Source organism: Fulvia fulva, chromosome 6 (genome assembly GCF_020509005.1).
Source record: "Fulvia fulva chromosome 6, complete sequence".
In the NCBI taxonomy this organism is placed as follows: domain Eukaryota; kingdom Fungi; phylum Ascomycota; class Dothideomycetes; order Mycosphaerellales; family Mycosphaerellaceae; genus Fulvia; species Fulvia fulva.
The window spans coordinates 2,501,169-2,525,674 of NC_063017.1; the positions used below are offsets into that span (position 1 = coordinate 2,501,169).

Consider the following 24,506-nt stretch of genomic DNA (forward strand, 5'->3'; position numbering starts at 1 on the left):
CGCCGTTAATTATCTATAATAGTACCCCTATATTGACCTAGTCGCTAGAGTCTGTTTCTACCTAAATCTACTCGCCTAGTTAATAATAGGCTAGAATACCTACCTAAATACCTACTTAGCTAAAGCGCTACTTAAGTTCCTTAAAGGCTATATTGTACTATTAGGTCTATACGAAGGGTAGCTTCTTGACTACCTTGCCGTCGACTTTACTCTTTTTACCTATCTTCGTAAGGTCTATAAGGCACGCGGTTACTTTAGAGAAGGCGTAGATAAACTTCCTATAGAATCTAGTAAAGCTAAGGAACGTAAGAACGTCCTTAACGTTACGAGGTACCTCCTAGTTTATAATAGCTTTAATCTTTATAGGGTCTATCTTAACGCCCTCCGTCGTAATAATAAGGCCTAGGTATTTGATTCGTATGACGTAGAATTCATACTTGTCGATGTCTACTAGTAGCCCTTTATCCCGTAGTCTATATAGGACCTTTCGTACGTAAGCTCTATAATTATCTAAGGAGCCGTCCGTATAAATTAGGACGTTATCGAGGTATACTATAGCGAAGTCGTCTAGGAATTCTCGGAGGATATCGTTAATCTTGCACTACTAACTACTAGGGCTATTATAGAGGCCGAACGGAAGGACCTTAAACTAGTATAATCTATACCTAGTAATAAAGGCGGTTATCTATTCGTCCCCCTTACGGATACGTATATTGTTAGATACGGCGACGATGTTAAGCTTAGTAAACCACTTAGCCTTAGAAACTCGCTTAAGTGTCTCCCTTAATAGAGGTATTAGGTATCGGTCCTTAACTATAATAGTATTTAGGGCGCGGTAGTCGACGTAGACGCGGAGTCCGCCTCCTAGCTTTTTTATAATTAATACGGGAGACGACATGTCTAATTTAGATAGTTCGACCGTACCGTTAGCTATACTATTATTAATAAATTTCTTAACGACTACTAGCTAATCTGAGTTTATACTAAAGGCCTTCTTATAGGGTCGCTACGCTTCTAATCCTAGTTTCAAGTTAATCGTATAGTCGGACGGGCTGTACTTAGGTAGCTTAAACTCGCTCTTATACCTAAAGGCGTCGGCTAGGTCGTAATATTCGGGCGGTAGCTTGGCCTTCGGGTCCTATACCTTATTCTTATTTATAAAGATTTCTAAATTATCTAGCGATATAGCGAAGGCAGAGGTATACTCCCCGTCGTCGAAATCCTCCGGCTATAGTACGAAGAGCTTATCGGCGTCTAGCTAGTCGTATCGCTTCTAGGCTCGCTTTACTATACGATAATAGGCGTCCGCGCTAATAAAATAGATATCGGGTTCTAGCTCGATAATACTAGTTTCGGCGCCTTAGGCTTACTATTATCGGCTTCTATTACAATCGTACAAGGTATGCCGTTCTTATAATAATATTAGTAGTAGGTAGGCTTATCGAAGCTAAGTGTCTTGTATTTAAAGCTGTACAAAGGGTCGTGTTCTTCGAGCTAGGAGATGCCTAGTACTAGGTCGTACTTATCGAGGTTAGTAACGTAGTATAGCTCTTAACTAGTATAGCTACCGATAGTAACGTCTGTTAGTACTACTTCGAGTAGTCGTATAGCCGCTCCGTTAGCTATACGTAGGCGTCTTAGCCTTTCTAGCTTAAAGGTAGGGACTTTGTTTACGCAAATGAATCTTAGGTTAATAAACTTAGAGGAGGCGCTAGTATTAGAGAGGGTGAGTACGTTTGCTCTTCTACCTAATATACTTATTATAGTAATAGTGTGTACTATATACTTTCTATACGTTAGTTATATATATATAGGCGTATAGGTGTTGCCCTTAGCCATTACTATATATAGGTATTCTTCCTCTTAGGTATATATCTCGTAGTCTTATTCTTCGTGTTTATAATTCGTAGATTCGTATATTACTCCTTTAGCGCGACGGTACTAAGGAGCTAGGCATTTCCCTAAACGGGTAGTACTTCGACCTATAGGGCTAACGCGTCGGTTATAGCGTTAAGAGCGATAGGTGTTTCGCGGTCGACGTCGCCGGTACGCTACTTACCGCGGGAGTTATAAAGAATATATACGGGGTTGAGGCCGGTATATCTAGGTTTACGATAGCGGAAGTAGCGGCCTTACTAGCGTAGCCGGTCGTAGAGTTCGTCGGTAAGCTTAGGTAGTATAGTATAACGCTAGGGGATAAGGCGTACGGCCGGGCTAGCGTTCTAGGTACGCGTAGAGACCGTAAGCGTATTGTTTATAGTAGGCGGCGCGGCTCGTAGTACTATACTAGCGCTCTATTGTCTAAAGCCCTATTAGCCTTGTCCTTAACTACTATAACGCCCGTTACCGCCGTACTAGGTGTCCTTATCCTTATTACTCTTACTATATATACTCTTTACGGTGTTATATACCTCTTCTTTATCTTTAGCGATACGAATGAACTGGCTAACGGGGTCTATAAGCTAGGAGTCCTCTTTCTTCTTTATCTAGAACTCGTTTAGGCTAATCTATAGCTCGTACGACACTATAGGCTTACCGGCCTTAGCGCTAAGGCGGCGGTATTCGACGATATATTTACTAAACTCCTAGCCGTACTTCTGCTTTAGCTAGTATAGGTCGCGCCTAGCGTTAAGCTTAATATCTCGTAATAATATAAGGGAAATTCTCGCCTTACTAAAAGAGTAGGAGAAGGAGTTTAGCACTTAGATAGACATAACTAATGCCTATAACTCTCTTTAAAATAGATCTATAGAAAGGTCAATTCAAGCCTCTAAGAATATAGTCCGGGCTATACTTAAAGACTCTAGTATACTAGTTAAGTTCTAGCTAGAAGCTTTATAAGCACAGACTATAATTAGAAACAGACTGCCTAATAGTCCAATTATTAATAGTATAGCTCTTTTACTAGAAGAAGCCTTTACTAGCTAAGTACCGTTAGTCGACTATATCCGCGTCTAGGGATACAAAGCTATAGTCTATATAGACCTAAGAGCCTAACCTTAAGGCTTAAGGAGAGACAAGTTAATAAACCGAGGGAAAGAAGCCGTGTTTATAGGCTACTTAGAGAATACTACAAAATAATAGCTATTCTAGGATCCCGATATAAAAGCTATAAAAGCGTATAGTCACGTCGACTAATTTAAGAATAAGAAGGGGGGAGATATAGATCTTAGTATCACCTTTACTATCTAGCCGAGTCGAGCGCTATAGCGTAATCCTAATAGGAGGAAGCCCTTTAGGGCGAGATTTTCCGATAGGGGATTATTAGAGACACCGTTACGAAGGCTAGGAGAAGAAATTAAGGCGGTTTTAATACTGTCGAAGGCCGATAGTAGTGGATCTATACATAACCTACCTAAGTCATTAACACTATAATAACCGCTATTTATATAACTTCCCCCTCCCCTAAAGGACATTAGGAAATACTAGAAGTTTAGAGATTAGGGTACTCTAATAAAAGAAAAAGGAGACGTCGTTCAGTTCGACCTATCCGAACACCTAGCGCTACCTTAGGTTATAGATAACAAGAGGTCAAGAGGGGACGGAGATAATAACTCTAAAGAGTATAAGGCTAAACACTATAAGGCTCTTATCGCCTAGATGTTCTATCTAGACCCTATAATAAGCTAGGTAGAGGAGATTCTAAACGACGTAGAAGAATATATATTTACTACTATTAGGTAGGCTATAGCCTATTAGTAGGAAGTACTAATCCTAAACTCCTATAAGGTAGCCGTAGGAGACCCTAAATAGGGATATATATAGAAAGAGGTAATCGAGAACGAACTTATTGCCTTAGTAAGTAATAACACCTAGGAAGTAGTTATGCCGCTAAAGGGTACGAATCTAATTACTTCTAGGTAGGTCTTTAATATAAAAAGAATGATTAGCAGAGCTATTAAGAAGTTCAAGGCAAGACTAGTTATAAGAGGGTTTTTATAGAAATATAGGGTTGACTTCGAAGAGACCTTTGCACCTACTATTAGACATAATACTCTCCGGGTATTTATAGTAGTAGTGTATAAGAGAGATCTCGAGATGTACCTAGTAGATATAAATAATGCTTTTACCTAAAGTAGCCTTCTTTAAGATATCTATATAATCCCACCCCTAGGAGTTAAAGCACCTCTAAATATAGTGTTTAAGGACCTACAAAGGCTTTATAGGCTTAAGTAAGCAGCTAGAGACTAGAACAAGCTCTGTGTTACGAAGCTAGAGAAGATTAGATTTACCTAGTCCTAGGTAGATCTATACCTACTTATCTATACGGATAGAGACCTTATAGTCCTTACCTATATAGATGACATACCTATTACAGCTCCGAAGCTATTAGATGTTTAATAGTTTAAGGCTAAGCTTAGAAAAGTGTTTGAGATTAAAGATCTTAGTAAACCTATAAAGATCCTTAGAATAAGGATTATAAGAGACAGGTCCTAAGGCACTTTGAAGCTTAATTAAGAACACTATGTCTACGCTAACTTAGCTAAGATAAACATAGCGAGAGAGAAGACTACGCTAACCTACTTACCTATAGAGAGCTATAAGCATTTAGTACCTACGGCTCCTATAGATAAGAGGTATAACAAATAGGATTACTAGAGCTATAATAGTACCGAGATGTAGCTAATAATAATAATAAGGCTAGACTTAGTCTTCCCCCTTAGAAGAATTAGCTTATATGTTACTAATCCCTCGTAGTAGTATATAAAGGCTTTAAAGAAGCTCTCCCGATACCTACGGTCGTACCTAGACCTAGGTCTTATATATAGAAAGGGAGGGGGCAATCTCTAGGGATACTCGGACTCTAACTACGCTATAGACAAAGTAGATAGAGTCTTAATTCTAGGATACGTGTGGTTCCTTTATAGATCACCTATGTCCTAGATAAGTAGGAAGTAGAAGTCTATTATAACATTAATAATAGAAGCTAAGTTCATGGCTATAAACGTAGCCGTAAAGTAGTCACAATTTCTTACTACTGTCCTTAGGGAAATGGGGTGCCTAGAACTAGTAGGAAAGAGCTCTTTCTAGCCGAGTATAAGGGTAAGTAAGGGCACTATTAACAAGCTAAGGCTAGTTAAGCTTGTAGGTAATAACTAAGCTACTTTAATACTTATTAAAGACGCCTATATACATAAAAGGTTAAAGCATATTAATGTTATATATAACTATATTAGACATCTCTAGTAGTAGAAGAAGATTATAGTAGACTATTACTATATAAATAACATAGTAACTAATAGGTTAATAAAGCCCCTTAATAGCTAGTAGTTCTAAAACTTTATAAGGTAGCTCTAGCTTACGTAAAGGGATTATAGGAGACTATGTGGCCTAAGTAGGAGTGTTAAGAATATATAGGCCGTAGGTCAAGTATATAGGTGTAGGTATATTATATAACTAGATTACGTAACTAGGGTTTACTAGCCTATAGACTAGCAAATATCCGGAGCGACTAGAAGTAGTTATATTAAAGGAGTATAATCCCCGCTACTATATATTCATCGCCGTATATAACGATACGGTTCTAAATTATTACTAACGTCTCGTCTTACTTACCTAGTAGGCTAATACGGATATTACTCTATATACAACCGCTTATACTATAATAGAATATATCGCTAAGTACTTATTATAGGCGAGAGTACTATAATAGGGTCGGGTAAAGACATATATAGTTATGCGAGCTATCTAAGAGAGCGCGAGAAGCGCGAGAAGATAAAGTCGCGCGAATCGAGCTAGCGGGTACTAGCGGCCGCTAGCGCGCGGGCGTACGGCCGACGATACTATATTACGAGGCAGTTCGTAAAAAGGGCTGTCTCGTAACAGTACCCCCCCTCCTCGAATAAGGAGCTCCTAGGACGTTTCTACGTTTAATACTCGGAGCGTATAGAGGGCTATCGCTAGTACTAATACCGGTACTAGTTTCGAGAGCTTTATCGAGGAAGCTATAGTCATAATTATATATACGGTCAGAACTTATTACCTCTTAGGGAGGCAAAAAAGTGGCCCTAAAACACGACATAGTCGAAAGCTCTTATTAAGGCTATTCTAACGATATATAAAGTAGGCCACTACCCCTAGAATTAAGGGAGTTCTACCTTATTTAATCTAGATAGCTTGAAGTTCTCTTCACCCTGTTTCTTTAGCTCTAAACGCCGCGGAGATGCCTAGCTATATTAGGCAACTCCTAGGTAATAGCAGCCTAGGCTACGGTACTAACGGCGCCTACGGCTCTATAGGCGAAGCTCCTCTAAGACAACTAGTAGCAACTTATAGAGGACGCAAAAAGTATAGAAAGTAATTATTAGCTCCTATACCGGTCTCTATAGGTAATGATCACTTAGCTACGTACGGCGCTTATACTATCGTATTACCGAGGGTAATAAGTAATAAGGACGACGTCCTAGGCGATTAATAAGGCCACCCGGAATCAATGCCCCTATAGCTAGGTATCGGTCGTAGTATCGATACTAGGCCCCCGCCTAACGTACGATATAGTTACGATCCGTATTGTAGTAAAGGAAGACTAGGCCGAAGTTACGAAGCTATCGAATAAGGAGCTCGCCTAACGAATTAACTAACTAGGGGTGGTCGTAGTGAACCAATAGTCTAACGGCACTCTATAGATCTATACTAGCTCTACTACTACTAGGAGGCACCTAGAGGCATAGCTATAGTAGGCATCTAAGGTTACGGCATTAGCGAAGGTCTTAACGAAACAATTCACGATCCTAGTCTACGACATACCTAAGGAGTTTGACCTAACTAACTAGGGTCACCTACGCGCTCTCTAAGAGGACAACCCGGTCACTCTTAACTCTCTAATCCAGAAGGCGACTTGGCTCTATAGGAAATGGCCAGAAGGCAAGAAGGCCTCGGCGCTAATAGTATAGCTATAAGACGCGAAAGCGGCGGATCTAGCGATAGAACAAGGCCTAATCTAGTAATGTAGCCTTAAGATAGTAGAAAAGTACTCCTTATCCTTTCGTGTCCTCTAATACTTCAAATGCTAACAGTATAGACACTAAACCTATACGTATATAAACAAGCAGGCCTACTCGAACTATATAGGAGACTATATATCTAGGGACTATATATCGGCTACGAGACGGTACGCGAACTATCCGGGGCACTACCTATCGTATAGCGCGGAATGCCTATAGCGGAAACTAGCGAAAAACAAGGCAATCACAAACAGAACCGTCGCCCTAAGGTTCTACGGCGACCGCGAGGCTAGCCTATACCGGAACTAACTAGCGGCGGTCGGGCATAAGCGCCCTAGGGCCGAGAACGATATAAAGGATACGTAACCTAGGGCGTACGGGAGGCTACGTGCTCTACTAGCTACGGCGAGGGAATCTAACTAGGCCCGGCTCCCCTTTAGTTTATAGCCGATAGGCGTAGACTAGGACGTATAAGGTAGTAGGATATAGGACGCTATAGAGGAAATAATTGTCGATACTAATAACTAGCCTCGACACGCTTAGTATCATCTAGTATAACTTCAACTATAGTAAGGATATAGTCCAGAACCATTTCCTATACGAGGCGGACCCGTACGTCTACTACGTCCTAGTAATCTAGGAGCTATAGATTAACCCGTACTATAAGAGACTAACGACCTACAAGTTACTAGGCTATACGACATACCTACGAGGCGACGGCAGATCCCGTACGTACTTCTATATTAGTAAGGACATACTAGAATCCGACTAGGAGGTAGTATACTACGTAGACGAAGAAGGCGGGGGTAATATTACCTCCCTCTACGTAGGTAGTACCTAGATACACAACCTATATATACAACCGCTAGCCTCGAGGTCTAGCCGCGACCTAGGGGTCTATAGACACCTAGACAGTACGCTTAAGAGACAAGGGTACTATATCGTAGTAGGAGACTTTAATATATACTACCGTTCCTAGGAAAGCCTTATATAGCCGTACCCTATAGCCGACGAAGTACTCGACTTAATAGCGAGTAACGTAATTGCCCTTAATACCCCGAAGGACCTAAGTACCTAGAAGAGAGGGGGACTCTAAGGTACGATCGACCTCTCCTAGATCTTAGATAGCTACTACTATATAGTAACCTACTATAGGATCGAACATGAACTCGAGGCGTCGTTAGACTATATACTAGTCAGGACCTCTATTACGATATAGATATAACGTATACTAGCGAGAACCCCTAAGCTAAACTAGAGAAAGGCCTACTAGGCTAATATCTAGAGGTACCTCGACGACTCTAAGAGGCTAGTCTAGATTACGTAGTAGTAATATAATAGTCAAGACGAGATAGACGAGGTAGTCTAAGGGTTAATAGACGAAATAAGAAAAGCGACCTTACTTTACGTTACGCTTACCTAACTAACGATATAGTCTAAACTATACTAGACGCTAAAGTATACTACGGTAGTAAGAGAACTAAGGAGAGCCCGCCGGGTATAGACGAGTAGCTATAGCGAGGAGGCCTAGAACGTATATAGGGAGGTATAATAATAGAAGAAAGCTACGATACGGAGGGAGAAAGTAGTCGGCTAGAGAGCTATAGTAGAAGAAATCGCCGGTAAGCTAGCGAGGATATAGAAGCTAGCGAATCAGGCCCGATAGGACCCTATATAGGGCCCCTCCTTCTCTATCCTAGCGCTATAATCGCCTAGTAGCCCGGCTAGCGACCCCGAGGCTAAGGCGCGTCTACTAGCTAGTAAGTTCTTCCCGCCCCTAGTCGAGGCTAATCTAAGCGATATAAGTAGCTCTACTCCCCTAGCCCCTAGTATCGCGGTCTAATAGGATATATCTAAGGGAGATGTTACCGCTATACTTAGGAAGTCACCGGCGAAGAAAGCCCCGGGGCCGGATAGGATCCTAAACGAGCTACTAAAGAAGTGTAGAGATTAACTAGCCCTAGTAGTCGTAGTGATCTTTAACGCCTGCCTATAGACCGGATACTACCTAATAGTATTTAAACAATCGACGATAGTAGTCCTACGTAAGCCGTAAAAGGAAGACTATACGTAGGTAAAGTCGTACCGCCTAATTACGCTCCTTAATACTCTTAGGAAGGCGCTTAAGAAGCTAGTTATAACGAGACTCTCCGAGGCGGTAGAGGAACACTCCCTACTCCCGGACACCTAGATAGGTGCGCGCCTATAGCGATCGACGCTATCCGCGATAGAACTTATTACCTCTTAGGTAAAGGCTATCTAGTATAAGAATAGGGACAAGGTGGCTTCCTTACTTAGCCTAGACATATCGGGAGCCTTCGACTACGTGTTATACCCGCGGCTACTCTATATCCTAAGGTCGAAGGAACTCCCTAAGTGGCTTGTTAACTTCGTACGGTCCTACCTCTAAAACCGTAGTATGTCGATCCTAGTCGGCTAGTATAGAAGCCTATTTCAAGTAGTCTATACTAGAATCCCGTAAGGCTTAACGCTAGCACCTATTCTGTTCCTCTTCTTTATAGCGACGCTACTCCCAGCCCTAGAATCCTAGAACACCGCTGCGAGCGGCTTCGTAGACGACATAAACATCCTAGCGTAGTCTTCCTCGACTAAGGAGAACTGTAGGCTACTAGAAGAGAAGCACAAGATCTATAAGGACTAGGCTAGGAGGCACGGGGCTCGGTTTGCCCTAGAAAAGTACAATCTAATACACTTTACGCGCCGGCCACGGTTCTACAATATATAAGCTTCTATCTAGATATAGGGGCACACGACTAACCCGGTAAATCAGCTTAGGATCCTCGGACTATAGGTGGACCCGGCGCTACGGTAGAGGAAGCACGTATAGGCAATATTACGGAAAGCTAAACAGAATATAGCATTATACTAGAGGCTCACTACGTCTATATAGGGGGCGGACTTCCGGCAGTTACGACTTCTATATACGGCTATTATACGGCCAGTCCTTACCTATAGTAGCCAAGTATAGTCCTTAGGCGAGAGGGCCTACCTATCGAAGGGACTCGTCGCGCCGCTAGCGAAGATCTAAAACCAATGCCTAAGGAAGGTCACCGGGGCATATAAGTCGATACTAACGAGGATGCTTAAGTACGAGACCGCTATACCGCCGATCGACCTATACATCTAGGGACTACGGACCTCCTACTTAGGCAAGTCGGCACAGTACCTAGTATAGAAGGTCATCGCTAGTACAGTCGTAAGGGCCCGCGAATCAGTACTAGCGTATAGGGGCATTCGACCCGGAAACGAGCCGAACTACCGGGTAAGGGACGAATAGCTAGCAATATAATAGGAAGGTAAGAAATCGTTTATAGAGCAACTATAGAAAGAGAGGTAGAACAACTAGGTTGTAGGGCATAGTAGACGCCCTTAGCTAGCGGGACAACCTAAGGAATAGTCAGCTACAAAATCCGCGGTCAAGCACCCCCCGAAGCTTATCTACTACCGCCTTACGAGGGTATAGAGTAGTATAGCAACCTAACTACGAAGCGAACACATCGGCCTCTAGGGGTACCTATTATAGAGGAAGGTTCTAGGATATACGAATACTAGCTGCCCCTACGGCTATCGCTCCTAGAACGTACGGTACGTACTCCTCGTCTGTCCGAGGTAGTCGCTAGGAAGGGGGGAGTAGATAGTAAAGGCGAGGAACCGGACGATTAGGGCACTTCTTAATAACGCTAAGGACCTACGACGCATTACGAACTAGATACTAGAGAAGGGCTAGCTAGAATAGTACCGCCTAGTAGGAGTAGTATAGGAAGAGAGGACACGACGTAGCGCGACGAGACCGGCTAGGAGCGGGGGCTAACGGGGTAGTGATATAGACTACGTACGTTCAGAGGGAAAGCTAATCTAGATAAGGAGTAGTCGGGGGCGGGAAGGGTTTTCACCTATTCGGGTTTCCCTTTATATATAACAATAGATGTATACCTATATAGGCCGGATAGGGTCCTAGAATAGGGGAATGACAAATCTATCTATCTATATACCCGGGCTAGGTGTTCGTTATCCTCTAGTAAGTTTTCCGCCTCCGTATATAGAGTCGTCTACGCTATATTATTTGTCGTTAGCCTCTACTTTCTATATAGTAGGCCTTAGCTTATGTCCTAGGTCTTTCCTTAGTTTATTCCTCGGCTTAGCTCTTAGTACTAAGTGTTCGTAAGGCTATAGCTCTTGTTAGTTACTATTCTCCGCTACTACTCGGGGTGAGGTCGCGCTTCCTAATTAGGTAGTTATCCTCCGTAGCTCTCTAACTCTAGGGTCTACCGTTAGGGGAACGGAACCTTAGTTTTAGGGTTCTTTATACTACGATTACGCCGCCGCTAGCGTAGGCGGGTCGCTACTACTTAAGTAGATTACTCGTCGTTATAAGGGCTATTGAATAGATAGTCCTCGTCGATAAATTAGTAATCCGATCGGTATTTCTAGTAGAATATATAGTTACCTTATCTATATAGGTAATATCTACTACTATAGATAGAGAGGGTAGTTATAATAGGGTATACGCGATTATATAAGAATTAGCTTATTTACTCTAGCGTACGAGCTAAGGGGGTATATTACGATCCGAGCGTATATATAGGTAATAGCGTATTATTAAAACTTAAGGCTACGTACGCTAAGAATTAGGTAACTAATCAGTTACCTATAGCCTCTTTAAGAGCAATACTTATCTATTCTAGATAGATATAACGTAAAGTAATAGTGAGCTAGAAACACTAGTAAGCTAGGAATTTTGTCTTAGTATAACTAACTTGTATTCTTTATTAATCGTTTTCACTACTATTAAATAGAGAACTAGTGAACTCAATACTCTTATCCGATTCAGAATTGTTCTCTTTGTCTTCCTAGTACGTTCGTACGTTATAGCTAGTCCGACCGTAGTTACTATACCGTCGTCTACTTAGCTAGCCCTCTTTCGTACCCTCTGACCTACGACTCTTTATTAACTATTCTATAGCCTTTAACGACTCGACGACTACCTATAACAAGCCAACTCTATACTCTAAGACCCCGCCGTGCTAGAGAAACTTTCGTTTACGAGATCGGCGCTTTATAAGAGTCTTAACTTATCGTTTAAGCTTAGAGTTATAAGCTCTAAGAAGCGTATTCTCTTATAGTATTACTTCGCCGCCTTTAATAAGCTAAGAGAAGTTATTATAAGCTGTTTTGGAGTTGCTTAGTATAGCGTCGTATATAAGCTTAGATTACGACGTAAACTCCTTTGAATTACTCGGAGTTTAAGACTACTATAATGTCGTCTAACGCGGGGGTAGTCCTAGCGGGGTTCGTAGGCGTATATTAAGGCGATTAAGTACTACTTACGCGTTAATAGGAACTAACCCTATAGCCTTAAATACCTTTTCATAGTTTGATATAGTAAATACGTCGAAAAACGCGTCTTTAAACGCCGGAAGGAAGGTTTCTTTATTAATATAGGAGACGCGCTAACGCGCTAAGTCCTATACGCGTAATAAGTACTTTAGCTTTAACGGCGTAAAACAAACCACGTTAGTCTAGATAGTAGTCCTTAAACCCCTAGTTTCAATAGCTCTTATAGCCGTCTAAAATGAGCAACCTATTACTACCTATAGAACGCGCCTCTATATACGCGTTAAAGTGCTTTAACTACTCGAGGCTAAGTCCGATATTTGTCTATCTATTCTCGGAGACTATAAGCTTCTAATTCCGCGGTATATATCTACCTCTTCGTACTATACTAAAATATAGACGCGCCGTTTATAGATAATAAAGGGCGGGGTCGAGTAGCTAGCGGTATAGATGCTCTAAATAACTATAACCTACTCTCTATTACTAGGCTAAGTAGCCGTAGGGCAAGAGCGTCGTTCCGAGCTAGTAACGACTTTTATAGAGCTAATCACGCCTATTTAAAAGGTCGTCTTATCGAAGTTATAGATATCCTCGTTATGTACGCTATACTTAGTAATCGTCTCTTATATAAGCTTGAACTAGGCGCTTATAACTTCTAGATCTTCTTAGAGTATTCTCTAACGGTCCTTCGCTCGGTTAAAGGCCGTTTTAAGCTCGGTAGAGCGCAAAACGAATCTCTCTCCCTAGTTCTTACCTACCGGATCCGCGTCGCGTTTACCGAGTAGCTTTTCCGCTATATCTACTACCTCGCTAAGGGTAGGCGCAAATCCTCGCGAATCGAGGTCGAGGATATATCGAATAATCGTCTATTCTTCGGTTGACGTAAGTTTGTACTAGATAGGGCGAGTATCGACGCGAGGAGTAATTCCGTAGTACTGGCTAGTTAGCGTCGAACAAGGTACGTAATATACTATAGCTAGGCGTAGGAGACTCGGAAATTAGCCCTAACGATAGGTAGAGAGGGCAAGAGCAATTCTACCTTCTTTATTAGACGATTATATATTATGTTATTAAGACATAGTACGATAATTAAGAAGTTGGTCGTACTAAGACAAAATTCCTAGCTTACTAGTGTTCCTAGCTTACTAGTACTTTACGTTATATAATATATAACCTACTTTTAAAATACTCTTTATAAGCTAGTATAATAACTTCCTATATAAATAACGTAAAAGGAAATACTACTTAACTTTAACCTTAGGCTTTACGGCTTTTACCTACTATAACAGACTACTAGATACCCTAGGTATATAAGAGATAGATAATAGGATAGAAATATAAGAGGCTAGTAGCTATATATATCTACTACGTTACTACTAGTATGTACTAGCGCGTATAGTACCCGTTAAGGGGGCGACTTGATACTACTAGGCTAGGGCAGGGTTATAACGTATACATACACGGGTGCCTTAGTCATTTATTACTGAGCTTATCTCTCTTCTTCTTTTCGCTACATACTATCTCAATACATCATCAGTTATGCTTCATGTGTCTATGTCCACGCCTGCATACTGTTAGCACATGGGAGATTGCGCAATGGTGCCAAGCATATACCGTAGCTGACGAGTACCCTCTTCTCGCCCATCGTGAGAGAAGTTTGCGCGCTCTCGATGGTGATGTGCTTTGGAACGTCTACCCGTCGCTGTCGTGCCTCAGTCAGTATCAGCATGATTGACCTACCTTCGACGCGTCCCTACACAGCAAGCACCGAGTGGAGCTCGGGAGACAGGCATGAGCTGCGATAGTCTATAGATAGGCCATGGATAGGCACTCTCTATAGTGGAGTCCGCAGTATTAATAGGCTGTCACTTCAACTCTCCTTCCTGCACCCTACCCCACTTCTTCGCCTATCCACTGAGCATGCTACCTCCGCAACATCTCACGGAGGAAGGCCGTCGTCGACAGGTGGTGAAGATGGAGTATCGCAAGAATGGTGCTCTGAGCGTACAGGTGGTCGGACATGGCTACGAATCGAAAAAGGGAGGCCCTAGGCCAGAACGGTGACCTTCACCAGCCGAAGGCACAGAAACACAACTCCAATATGTCGCCAGGAAGATTGCAAGCTTATCATGAAGGCGCAAACGACTACAACGGTTATGATGTTGCCGTGGTGGGCGCTGGGCTAGCAGGCTTGATGCTCGCGTAGGTGCTATTCTTTTATCGTCTCATGTTCCTCATATTGCAAGCTGACTCGCCAAAGTGCCAACCTGGTTCGATTTAGTATCAGAACGGTGATATTGGACGACCGGCCAGACAAGACCTCCACAGGCCGAGCAGATGGCTTGCAGCCGAAGACGATCGAAACGCTGAGACAAATGCGATTAGCAGATGGCCTCCTTAAGGTGTGCTTGACCTCGTCCCCGATTGCCTCGCCTTCCAGACTCTTGTTTGAAGTCATATTTTGCTATTGAACGACAAGGAGCTGACCTCTGACCTATAGCGTGCCGCACGGATTTACGATATATGTTTCTGGAGCTCAAGTCCAGACAGCCCTATGAGAAGGACTGGCCGCCATGTTCACTACCCGCCCGTCGTGGATCTCCTGGATCCGTACATTCTGCTCGTTCATCAAGGCATAGTCGAGGATGTCTTCCCGGACGATCTGCGAGATCGAGGTGTTGAAGTACGGAGGAGCGCACCATTTATGACCTATGAGGAGACTCCAGGCCAAGACAGAGCGCTCAACGTGCTCTACGATAATCAGGGAAACAGGAGATCGATTCGGGCAGACTACCTCGCTGGCTGCGACGGTGCTCATTCTCAAGTCCGGAAGTGCATACCAGGTGCTGTTGCTGAGGGCTCAAGTTCTAAGGCCATCTGGGGTGTTCTTGACGGCGACATTGATACAGACTTTCCAGGTTTATGGAGCAAGGCGGTGGTCTACTCGCACAAGTACGGCAATGTATTGTGTATTCCTCGGGAGAGCAATTTGACTAGACTCTACATCGAGCTCAAGTTAGAAGATGGCGAAAGACTGCCAAAGGAGAAGGCTACCCAGGAGTATGTTATGGAACGTGCTAGAGCTATATTACAGCCGTACACCTTAAGCTGGACCAGCATTGGTAGGGATATTGTTCAAGCATCGGAGTTATCAGCTAATGTGGCCGCAGAATGGTTCGGTATCTACTAAATAGGCTAGCGAGTTGCCTCGCGCTTCTCAGACAGTCCCTAACATGTCTTCATCGCTGGAGATGCCAGCTACACACATTCTCCTAAGGTATATGTCCAAAATGCCTCAGCGGCTGCTCCAAGGTTTCAGTATGGCTAACAACGATTCCACAGGCTGCTCAAGGCATGAACACGTCTATGCATGATTCGCTCAACCTCGCCTAGAAGCTCAATCTCGCCATCAGAGGCTTAGGAAAACCGGAGCTACTATCGACCTACGAGCACGAACGCCGCAAGATTGCAAAGGACCTTATCGATTTCGACTACGAACATGCCGACGCTTTCCACGACGGCGACCCAGCAGCCCTGGCACAAAAATACCTCAAGAACGTCCGCTTCATCTCTGGAGTCGGTGCTGAATACCAAGCCAATCTACTGAACCAAGCACCTTCCGCACAGACTATACTGCAGCCTGGCTCTCTTCTGACGCCAGCGAGGGTGACGAGATACATCGATGCCAATCCAGTAGACATCCAACTTGACGTCCCCATGCTCGGTCAGTTCCGAATCTATTTCTTGTGTCCGGACCTTGTCAAAGCACGACCGTTCCTCCAGACCGTGTGCGCGTCCATCTTAGCCACACTGGCTGCAGATCCTCAGGCTGAACTATCGTACCTCAAGAAACCCAGATGTTCAAGCGAGATGGAGCGTTACGTCAGATCTGATCGTTACCTTGCCGCCAGCCAGCTCATCACGCCAGCGATCGTCACCGCCTCGCCAAAGGATCGATTTGAGATCAGTGATTTGCCGTCTCTATTGAAGAATAGTAGGTGGACTGTCTGTCTTGACGACGTACCAGAGCAAAGTACGAATGGCAAGCATTGCTTGGAGAAGTGGATTGGGGACATGGCCGATTCCGAAGTGGCCATTATCAATGTCAGGCCTGATGGCTATGTTGGTAGCATCGGACGCTGGAATCCTGATGCTCAGGCGGATGCTGCTGAGCATGCGGCGTCGTGGGTGTCAGAGTACTATACTTCGTTTCTGAACATTTAGTGGTACACGATTCCGGATACATCAATAGAATTGGACCGAATCTGTGCCTCGCCTTACTACATATAGTATTCCCACCGCACTTGATAAGTTGCCTGTCAAAACTCATTACAAATACGATGAATACGAGTCGACATGACATCTCATGATTGAGTGGTGTCGCACATATGAAACGAGAACTTCTTCTGTTCTGTGGAGAGGTCATCTTGACTGTGTGTATACAGGTGTCGATAGACATATACAGCTTCTACATAATCTCCACCCTCACAGCGACGCCCTCACCTGTGCTTCACTGCCGGCCACTTGCGGCCAATTCGCATCAACATGCTCCAAACAATCATACCCAATGAGCCAACTTCCAACCCCATTGCGCCTCCACGCCAGCGGATCAGACTCCGCAACAAGACCCTCCGGCAACGCCATCCTAGAGACATCACCACCTTGCGCAAGCATCTCTTTCTCCAGCTTGCCATGCATTCTGAACCGATCATCCCTCGCCTCCTACTCCTCTCCATCATCAATGTGGTAGAGGTACTGTTGCAGATTACTGCGTTCGACGATACTCTCGGTACGTTGCCTTCGACAGCGTTCGTACACGGAGAGGGCCAGTTGCTTAGACTGTGCTGATTTGTCCGGGATGCGAGCGAAGCAGTGTCCCAGCGCCGTGCCGTCTTCGAGACTCATGCCAGCGCCGGAAGCTAGATAGGGCAGGGTAGCGTGGACTGCGTCGCCGAGAAGTGTGAATGTGCCAGGAGCGTTGTACCAAGGCCGGTCCAAACCAGGTCGATAACACAGTCGCCACTTCTGCGCATTGATTGATTGATTGATTCTTCCATTAACGTGCTATATGAGTCCTAGACTATGTAACACGGGGGATTACTCTACCAAAAATTTCGAGAGAGAGGAAAAGCCCTACGGCGGTAAAAACCTCTTAAAGTACTAACAGTTCGTTCTTCGGGATACTACCGAGGCCTTCCCGCCTTACGAGCGCCGGCTAAAGCTCGTACTCCTTTATAACCGTAAAGATCGGACGAACGTTGTATCCGGTTATCGTTCTTATCTTATTTAGTTTTTTGATATACTACCCTAGACGTAGTGTTCTCGCCCTTGCCGTACGCCTTACGGTAGACTCGATGTCGTATCTTAGTTTTCGGTATTCCGCCCTTAAAATTTTCCGCTAAGCTTCTAAAAACACGTGGGAGGACTTGGTGCGCTTAGCATTATCTCTCTACATCTTGAGAAGATGCCGTCCGCGCCTACTACTAAATCGGCGGTCATGCGTGCTCCACTTGCCAGTGTCACGGTCGCGAGATCTGGATGTGAAGTATCGATGTCTACGACCCGCGAATTGGTCTGCCAGGTAGCGCCCAACTCCTGTGCTCGGTCAAGGAGTGCGCCGTGGAGGTCGGCTCTGTGGAAGTCCCAGAAAGGAGCTCCATACTCTTTTGCTGCAGCTTCAAAGTCGTGGTCTGTGATGATGTTACCCTTCCATCCGAGCATGACGACTTTCTCCGGGATTGTGGCGAGCCTGGCTAGTCTTGGGCCAAGACCCCATTGTATGAGGACTCGAGCGCTGTTGGGGAGGATCTGGATGCCAGCTCCGACTTCTGCAATTTGGGATGCTGATTCAAGGACGTGTACGTCATGTCCAGCGAGGAGTAATGCTATTGCAGCACCGAGACCACCGAGACCAGCTCCGACGATAATGATCTGGTATTCGGTGAGCGATGCAGGTTGCTGCTGTATTCAAGATCGTACGTACGCTAAGGCTTTCCGTCTCAGGTCGATGTAAAGGCTGTTGGACGTCGATGCCATTGAATTGCGTGTCTTCGGTGTCCATGTCTATCTCTTCTTGTTGGCTGCGCTAGAGGTGGTGTTCGAAGATCAAGAAAGCGCGTGCTCTTGGACGTCCCGGATAGTGGACCACTTGTTCTCAGACTCGAAATGAGGCAGGCTGCAAGCAATATCCAGGTCTTGTGGTGTAGATTGATCATGTAGACCAAAGCATCGCTTTCGGGGGCGAATGCGCAACCGGACATGAGTGGGAGTGATCGGCAGCGTCCTGTGTGCTCGGCATTGGATTTCGCTGTATTCAACCCATGCATCGCGTTGCTCCCTCTTTCTCCACCAACTACAGACAACCAGCCGCCACCATCCCGAACGATGCATGTGGTTGCTGCAGGGCACGGCGAGGTGCCGTCAAGGTTGCAAGGGTAGCGATAGGCTTTCTGCTCCTCCCCCACTCTTGAAGCTCTACAGGGATCAGCGAGTCCCTTTGCCTGTTCGCAGCAGTTATCAGCAAAAGTGGATCTTGCACGAGCATGTTGGGGGGTGTGAAGTGGTGGTCGCTCGAGAAAGCAGTCGTTGGTAAGCAATATAGGTGTAGAGGGCACGGGCTGTGGCCATGTTGGTTACCCTTTGTGCCTGCTCCCTAGCATAGCCATATTCTTCCTAGTCAGACTGTTGCGATATGTCGTTACAGAAATATTTAGTACTGGCGTGCGTCCTGGCGCCAGCTTGGTTCATCCTGTACTATATCCTACCTTCAGTGAGTGTATTGGTATGGTTACCGGTACTCATCTTGTCCATACCATACCAATAACCTATAGCTGAATCAGCCTACCAATACATACCAGTTGGTGACCACTTTCCTAATTAGGAAGGTCTGTATCTTCACAAGGTGTTGCTGCCGCTGCTGCTGCTTGCTGTCACTACAACCTCCGGTCCAGGCTCTATAGCTCGTGTGAAGAAGTTGTCCTTATAGTCATTCTCGATAGCCACCTCATCGTCCACATCGTCACTACCTGGTGCTCCGTACCAGCTGCGTAGACAGCTACAGGCTTCAATGATGGTGTCTGTAAGGTTTGAGCGTCTGTATGTAATCATATCACGGCCTGAGCTGAAGGAGCGCTCTAGAGAGTCCGACATAAGCGGAATAGCGAGTGTATCGAACGCAAACCTCGCTAGCTCCGGCTCTATCTCACGGTGTCGGTACCAGTATCCAAGGGCATCGTATAGAGCTATATTGTCGGCCTTAATCTGCTTAGCAGACTTGTTAGCTTGTGGATTAATCTCACAAGTGCTAGCCAGGTACTTCTCAAGCGAGTCACGCTTAACAGTAGGTGTAAGAAGCTCGTTAACCCTCCGCCGCTTGTACTTGTTGTTGAGCACGCTTCGAAGGTCGTCATTGTCCTTAACAATAACCGGTTGTAAAGGCTGAGATTGAGATGCCGCTAGTGCCTTACCCTTCTTATTCTTACGCTTCTTAGACGCCGGCTCTTCAGTAGGTGTTATAGCTATCTAATCGGCTAGCTTATAGAAGTCTGTCTAGAGCTCTTGTACTCACGCGAGGGTAGTATTGATCTAATTCTACTGCTCTTTAGTGCCGGCCGACCACATGTCTTTAAACCACTCCTGCTTCTAGATAGGATTGAGCATTATAGCGGCGTAATAGACAGGCATCTGATCTACGAGTCCGAAGTACTTCTCGGCCTTAGACTAGCTTGTAGCGTAATACGCGGAGAGATATTCGTAGGAGTCGTCATTCCTTGCTTCCTCTTTAAATTGCTCTTTATACCTATCGAGTGTATTAAGCACGAAGTATAGAGTCGGATACTAGTCGTATAGGTGCTTCTTCTCGCCCTACGTATCCATCGTGCCTATCTCGAAGACCTAGAGGGTGTTATAGTGGGAATCTAGCTGGGCCTAATCGTTCGGGGAGAGTATGTTCTTTCGGATAGTCGTATCGTCGCGGTGTCGTATACAAAACGTGTCGACACGTTCCTTAAGAGTAAGCGCTCGTCCGATTATATAATAGAAGCTGTTCCATCGTGTAGAGTTGTCTTGAATGAGCTATAAGATAATAGGTTAGCTAGGAGGTGTTTTTAGGGAGATGTTCGAAGTTGCGAAGTACTACCGGTAGAACGTCGGAGGCGTTTAGGAGCGGCCGAAAGCCAATAGATAAGCTTAGATAAGCCTTAGCGTCATCACGTACAAGATCCTACTCACCTTCAGCTTATCGAATTCCTCTAATCCTTTACCACCTACTACCTCCGAGAACTTATCTAACCTCTATATTAAAACCCTAATCCACCTTATTATATTATGCAGCTTGCTAACCGCTCCTCGCTTCAACTAGAACTCGTGTACTACGTCAACAGCGCCGCGTTCGACATCCAATTCGAGCTCCTTAAGCGCCCTTCCCGAGCCTTCTCCTAGGAGCAGCGATTTGGCGTAGAGATTAGCGATATAACCGAAACAACGAAGGCGGCGGCCCTTACGATAATAGGCCTTCATCTCTAGATACATCCGTTGTAGCAGGACCTTAATCGCCGTGTCGTTATTAGTGGCATTATCCGCGACAAAGAATCCGATCTTGCCTAAGAGCCGGTACTCCTAGAACACCTCCTATAGGGCGAATGCGATATTCTCGCCTATGTGGTCACCACGTAGTCTTCTGAAGGCCAAGAGCTTAGTACAACGCTTACCGCTACGGTAGATATAATAGCTATAAACACTCACGATAGAGTAATAGTTAGGCGAGGTCTAGACGTCGAAAGAGATGTGAATGACGCTAAGGGCATACAGCAGCTCTACCACTAGCTAAGCCTTCCAATTCTCGTATTTATAGATAACCCACTTTCGAATCGTAGTACTAGCCTTCGGTACGTGTATACCGATCTTGGATAATAAGCAAGATACTAGCTCTCGAAAGTAGGTGTTCTCTACTATACGGAAGGCCATATGACAATACACAATCTACCGGATAAGCAGGCGCTTAAATTTATCGAACTTTCGAACCAGGGTGAAGTTGATGAAGGTCTGCGACTACGAGCTCTCTTCAGGCTCTTCAACAACGGCAACAGGCTCACTACGCTTGTTTATCTAATAGCTCTGAAGATGGACAAGTGGACCTTGATTGCCGTTCATTATAGGTAGCGATTGCGGCCTATTCTCGAGCTCACAGTTGTAGCAGTAATACACCTCTCTTAAATCGCTATTACGCACCAACGCCTCTCTATGGGCCCATATTAAAGAGGTCTTCGTACGCCCTTTCTTTGCGTGTACGCAACACCATCGATATTGAACTCGTCGAGCCGCAATTCAGCGTCGGAATTGGGTTTCTTGAGGCATAGAGTCACCTTCGTGGTGTTCTTCGAAGGCAAGGTGAATGGCCATCGAAAGGCTGGCATATTGGCGGCAGTGAGGTGAATAGATAATAAGATAGAGAGGTACGAGAACACACACAACACGCGTATTTACGCGACTCCGGCAACATGCTATTTTGGTGGTGACCCACTGCGGATAGCCATCCGATTGGAGCGCAGTGGATACCTCATTTGGATCTGGTTACCGGTGCCAGTGAGGCGAGAATACCATACCACTACCACTAGCGACGACGGCGATACCGTACCTACCAACAACCGCGTGGTAACCAGTATTAACCAATAGGATACCATACCAATTCACTCACTGCCTACCTTACTTTGCCACATACAAGCACCTTCGACACATTCCTGGTCCATTCGTCGCCAAGTTTAGCAACATATGGATCGCGCTGGGCGCCCGGAAGGGCAAAAAGTTTGCTTGGGTTGACTACGCGCACCGGAAATATGGTCGAGTCGTTCGTGTCGGGTTCAATCATGTCTCTATCGCGGAGCCCGAGGGTTTACAGACAGTCTATGCCCATGGTAATGGTTTCCTGAAAGAGTGAGTAGTGAAGACAGCGACTAGCACGACTTAGCGAGCTAACGATTGCACAGCCACTTCTATGAAGCGTTCGTATCTGGCGTTCCTGGCGTCTTCAATGTTCGAGATCGTGGAGAGCACACGCGGAAGCGAAAGATCATTGCCCACGCTTTCTCGCCTGCTTCAGTGCATGCCTTTGAAGAACACATGGCTGGAAATCTTCGACGCTGGGTTCGCCAATTAGATCGCATCGCATCGTTCCCAACCAGCAGAAGTGGCTTTGCGAAGATAAGCATGATGCCATGGTGTACGTTCATCGCTTTCGACATCATCGGTGACCTGGCTTTTGGTGCGCCATTTGGTATGTTAGATAAGGGCCGGGATGAGTGCGAAGCACAGCTTGAGCCACATGGTATGTGTGAATCGTCGCTTGACGGTCCAGAAGAGTCTGAGCAAGACGATGCTTCACATATGAAGATTTATGCTGACATCCTCGTGCTTGTAGGTCCAATCGTGCTCGCGCCTGGTGCAGAAACACTGAATCGACGAGGTGAGGTGAGCTCGACATTGGGCCTGATGTTATCGCTGAAGCCTTGGGCGAAATGGCTACCTGATCCTTTCTTTACCAATGGTCTGAAATCTGCGCGGAATCTACATGGCATCGCCACTGTCGCCGTTTCGAAGAGACGGGATTCCACAGAACATGCGACCGACAAGGGCAATAAGCAGAGACACGACATACTGGATATGTTAGTAAACGCCAAGGACTCCAAGGGAAATCCTATGCCACGAGATGAACTTATCTCAGAAGCGTTGACTCAGCTTATTGCCGGCAGCGACACGGTGTCCAACACTGCCTGTGCCACGTTTTACTGGATCTTGCATGGCGAACGAGCCGCACCTGGCAGCATCGTACCTCGCCTCCAGGCCGAGCTCGATGCAGCAATCCCAGCTAATTCAGACATCGCCTCTCACGCCGAAGTAAAGAACCTTCCGTTTCTGAGACGATGTGTTGACGAAGCCATGCGTCTACACTCGACCACCGCGATCGGCTTGCCTCGGATAGTCACACCAGCTTCAGGCGTGCAGTACCAGGGTGATGTGTTCCCTCGGGGCACTGTTCTCTCGGTCCCGAGCTATACCATACATCGCGATGCCGAAGTATGGGGACCGGATGTGGAAGACTTCAAGCCGGATCGCTGGCTTCCGGAAAATCTGACGGCACGGCAGAAGATCTGCTTCAATCCTTTCAGCTTCGGTCCGCGCGCGTGCGTCGGGCAGGTAAGTACCTCCTTCCAGGTGTCAAGACATAGAGAAATGGCAGGTCCTTCAACGCTATGCTATCCATTCAATGGGTCTGCTGGCGACGTGACGTTGTCGTCTTGTGACTGTAATCCAACAAAATCTCAAACGTGATTTGGCTAATCATCAATCCAGAACGTCGCACACATGGAGCTGGCGCTCATCATCGGAACCGCATTTCACAGATACGACTTCGAGCTCTATCAACAAGAGTTAGAATCGCACGAGGGCTTCTCCAAGAAGCCTGATGAGTTTTGGGTGGGCATCCGGAAACGCTCGCAAATCCCTATCTGAGGCAAGGGTCTCGCGTGCAGAGGCAGCACGCAGCCACCCGATCTCACGAGGTTCCAATGTAGCATGCTGCAGCCATCCCGCCGCTCGGTGCCAAGAGTGGGCATTGTATGACACAGGCGCTGGCACATGGCAGGCTCGCACGAGGGTTCGTGAAGGGATGACGTGAGGCGTACGGTGGCGTGCTGAGCGTGCAGAAGAGTTGTGGTAGCACAGGTCGGAGTATCCGTACTTTTCTGCATCTCACATCCAATAGTCCTCGCTTGGGTAGTGCTGCGAGTCTGGCGTGCCGAGTTATCCTTGTTAATAGCATCGTAACACAGCAATTTCCATCGCCATGAAATTTTGATTGACATTCTTGACAGGTCTCGATCTGTAAAGTTGCGCAATGCACTTGTCGATGTTGCATATACATGATACACATGGCCATCGCAAATATCGAGATGTGGGCACCAGTATGCTAGGTCGAAGCTGGGCATTTTCGTACGATCGTGTATATTCCGCGTGTGGCAGGGGGATAATCGCATCAGCGCCAGCAATGCCCAGAGCAATAGGCGAGTATTGATGGATGATTTGATTACAATCCAGTGCAGCTAACGCTTCTCGTTTGCCGCAAACTCGTGCCGGATCTTGGGTCACACTGTCACAGAAGCTGGACTCCGAGCAGCTGCTCGCAAAGATGCCTTTCTCTGGCGCGGGTCTTGG

At 45.6% G+C, this 24,506-nt stretch overlaps 4 protein-coding genes across 4 annotated transcripts; 3 read left to right on the forward strand and 1 right to left on the reverse strand.

Moving 5' to 3' along the window:
- Positions 1–14,319: 14,319 nt before the first annotated feature.
- Positions 14,320–15,489, forward strand: CLAFUR5_07068 (3-hydroxybenzoate 4-monooxygenase; the record flags this gene model as incomplete). The annotated part of the gene is made up of 3 exons (XM_047906216.1): positions 14,320–14,501; positions 14,560–14,701; positions 14,800–15,489. The coding sequence occupies 3 exons, from the start codon at positions 14,320–14,322 to the stop codon at positions 15,487–15,489; spliced, it is 1,014 nt and encodes a 337-aa protein (XP_047762901.1).
- Positions 15,490–15,532: 43 nt separating this feature from the next.
- CLAFUR5_07069 (3-hydroxybenzoate 4-monooxygenase) lies at positions 15,533–16,523 on the forward strand (the record flags this gene model as incomplete). The annotated part of the gene is made up of 3 exons (XM_047906217.1): positions 15,533–15,576; positions 15,642–15,651; positions 15,693–16,523. 3 exons carry the CDS (start codon positions 15,533–15,535, stop codon positions 16,521–16,523), a joined length of 885 nt encoding a protein of 294 aa, XP_047762898.1.
- A 1,182-nt stretch (positions 16,524–17,705) lies between these two features.
- On the reverse strand, positions 17,706–18,360 carry CLAFUR5_07070 (FAD-dependent monooxygenase OpS4; the record flags this gene model as incomplete). Its single annotated transcript, XM_047906218.1, has 2 exons — positions 17,706–18,230; positions 18,283–18,360. 2 exons carry the CDS (start codon positions 18,358–18,360, stop codon positions 17,706–17,708), a joined length of 603 nt encoding a protein of 200 aa, XP_047762994.1.
- Positions 18,361–22,415: 4,055 nt separating this feature from the next.
- CLAFUR5_07071 (Benzoate 4-monooxygenase) lies at positions 22,416–23,804 on the forward strand (the record flags this gene model as incomplete). The annotated part of the gene is made up of 3 exons (XM_047906219.1): positions 22,416–22,620; positions 22,714–23,489; positions 23,646–23,804. The coding sequence occupies 3 exons, from the start codon at positions 22,416–22,418 to the stop codon at positions 23,802–23,804; spliced, it is 1,140 nt and encodes a 379-aa protein (XP_047762995.1).
- Between the last annotated feature and the right edge of the window lie 702 nt (positions 23,805–24,506).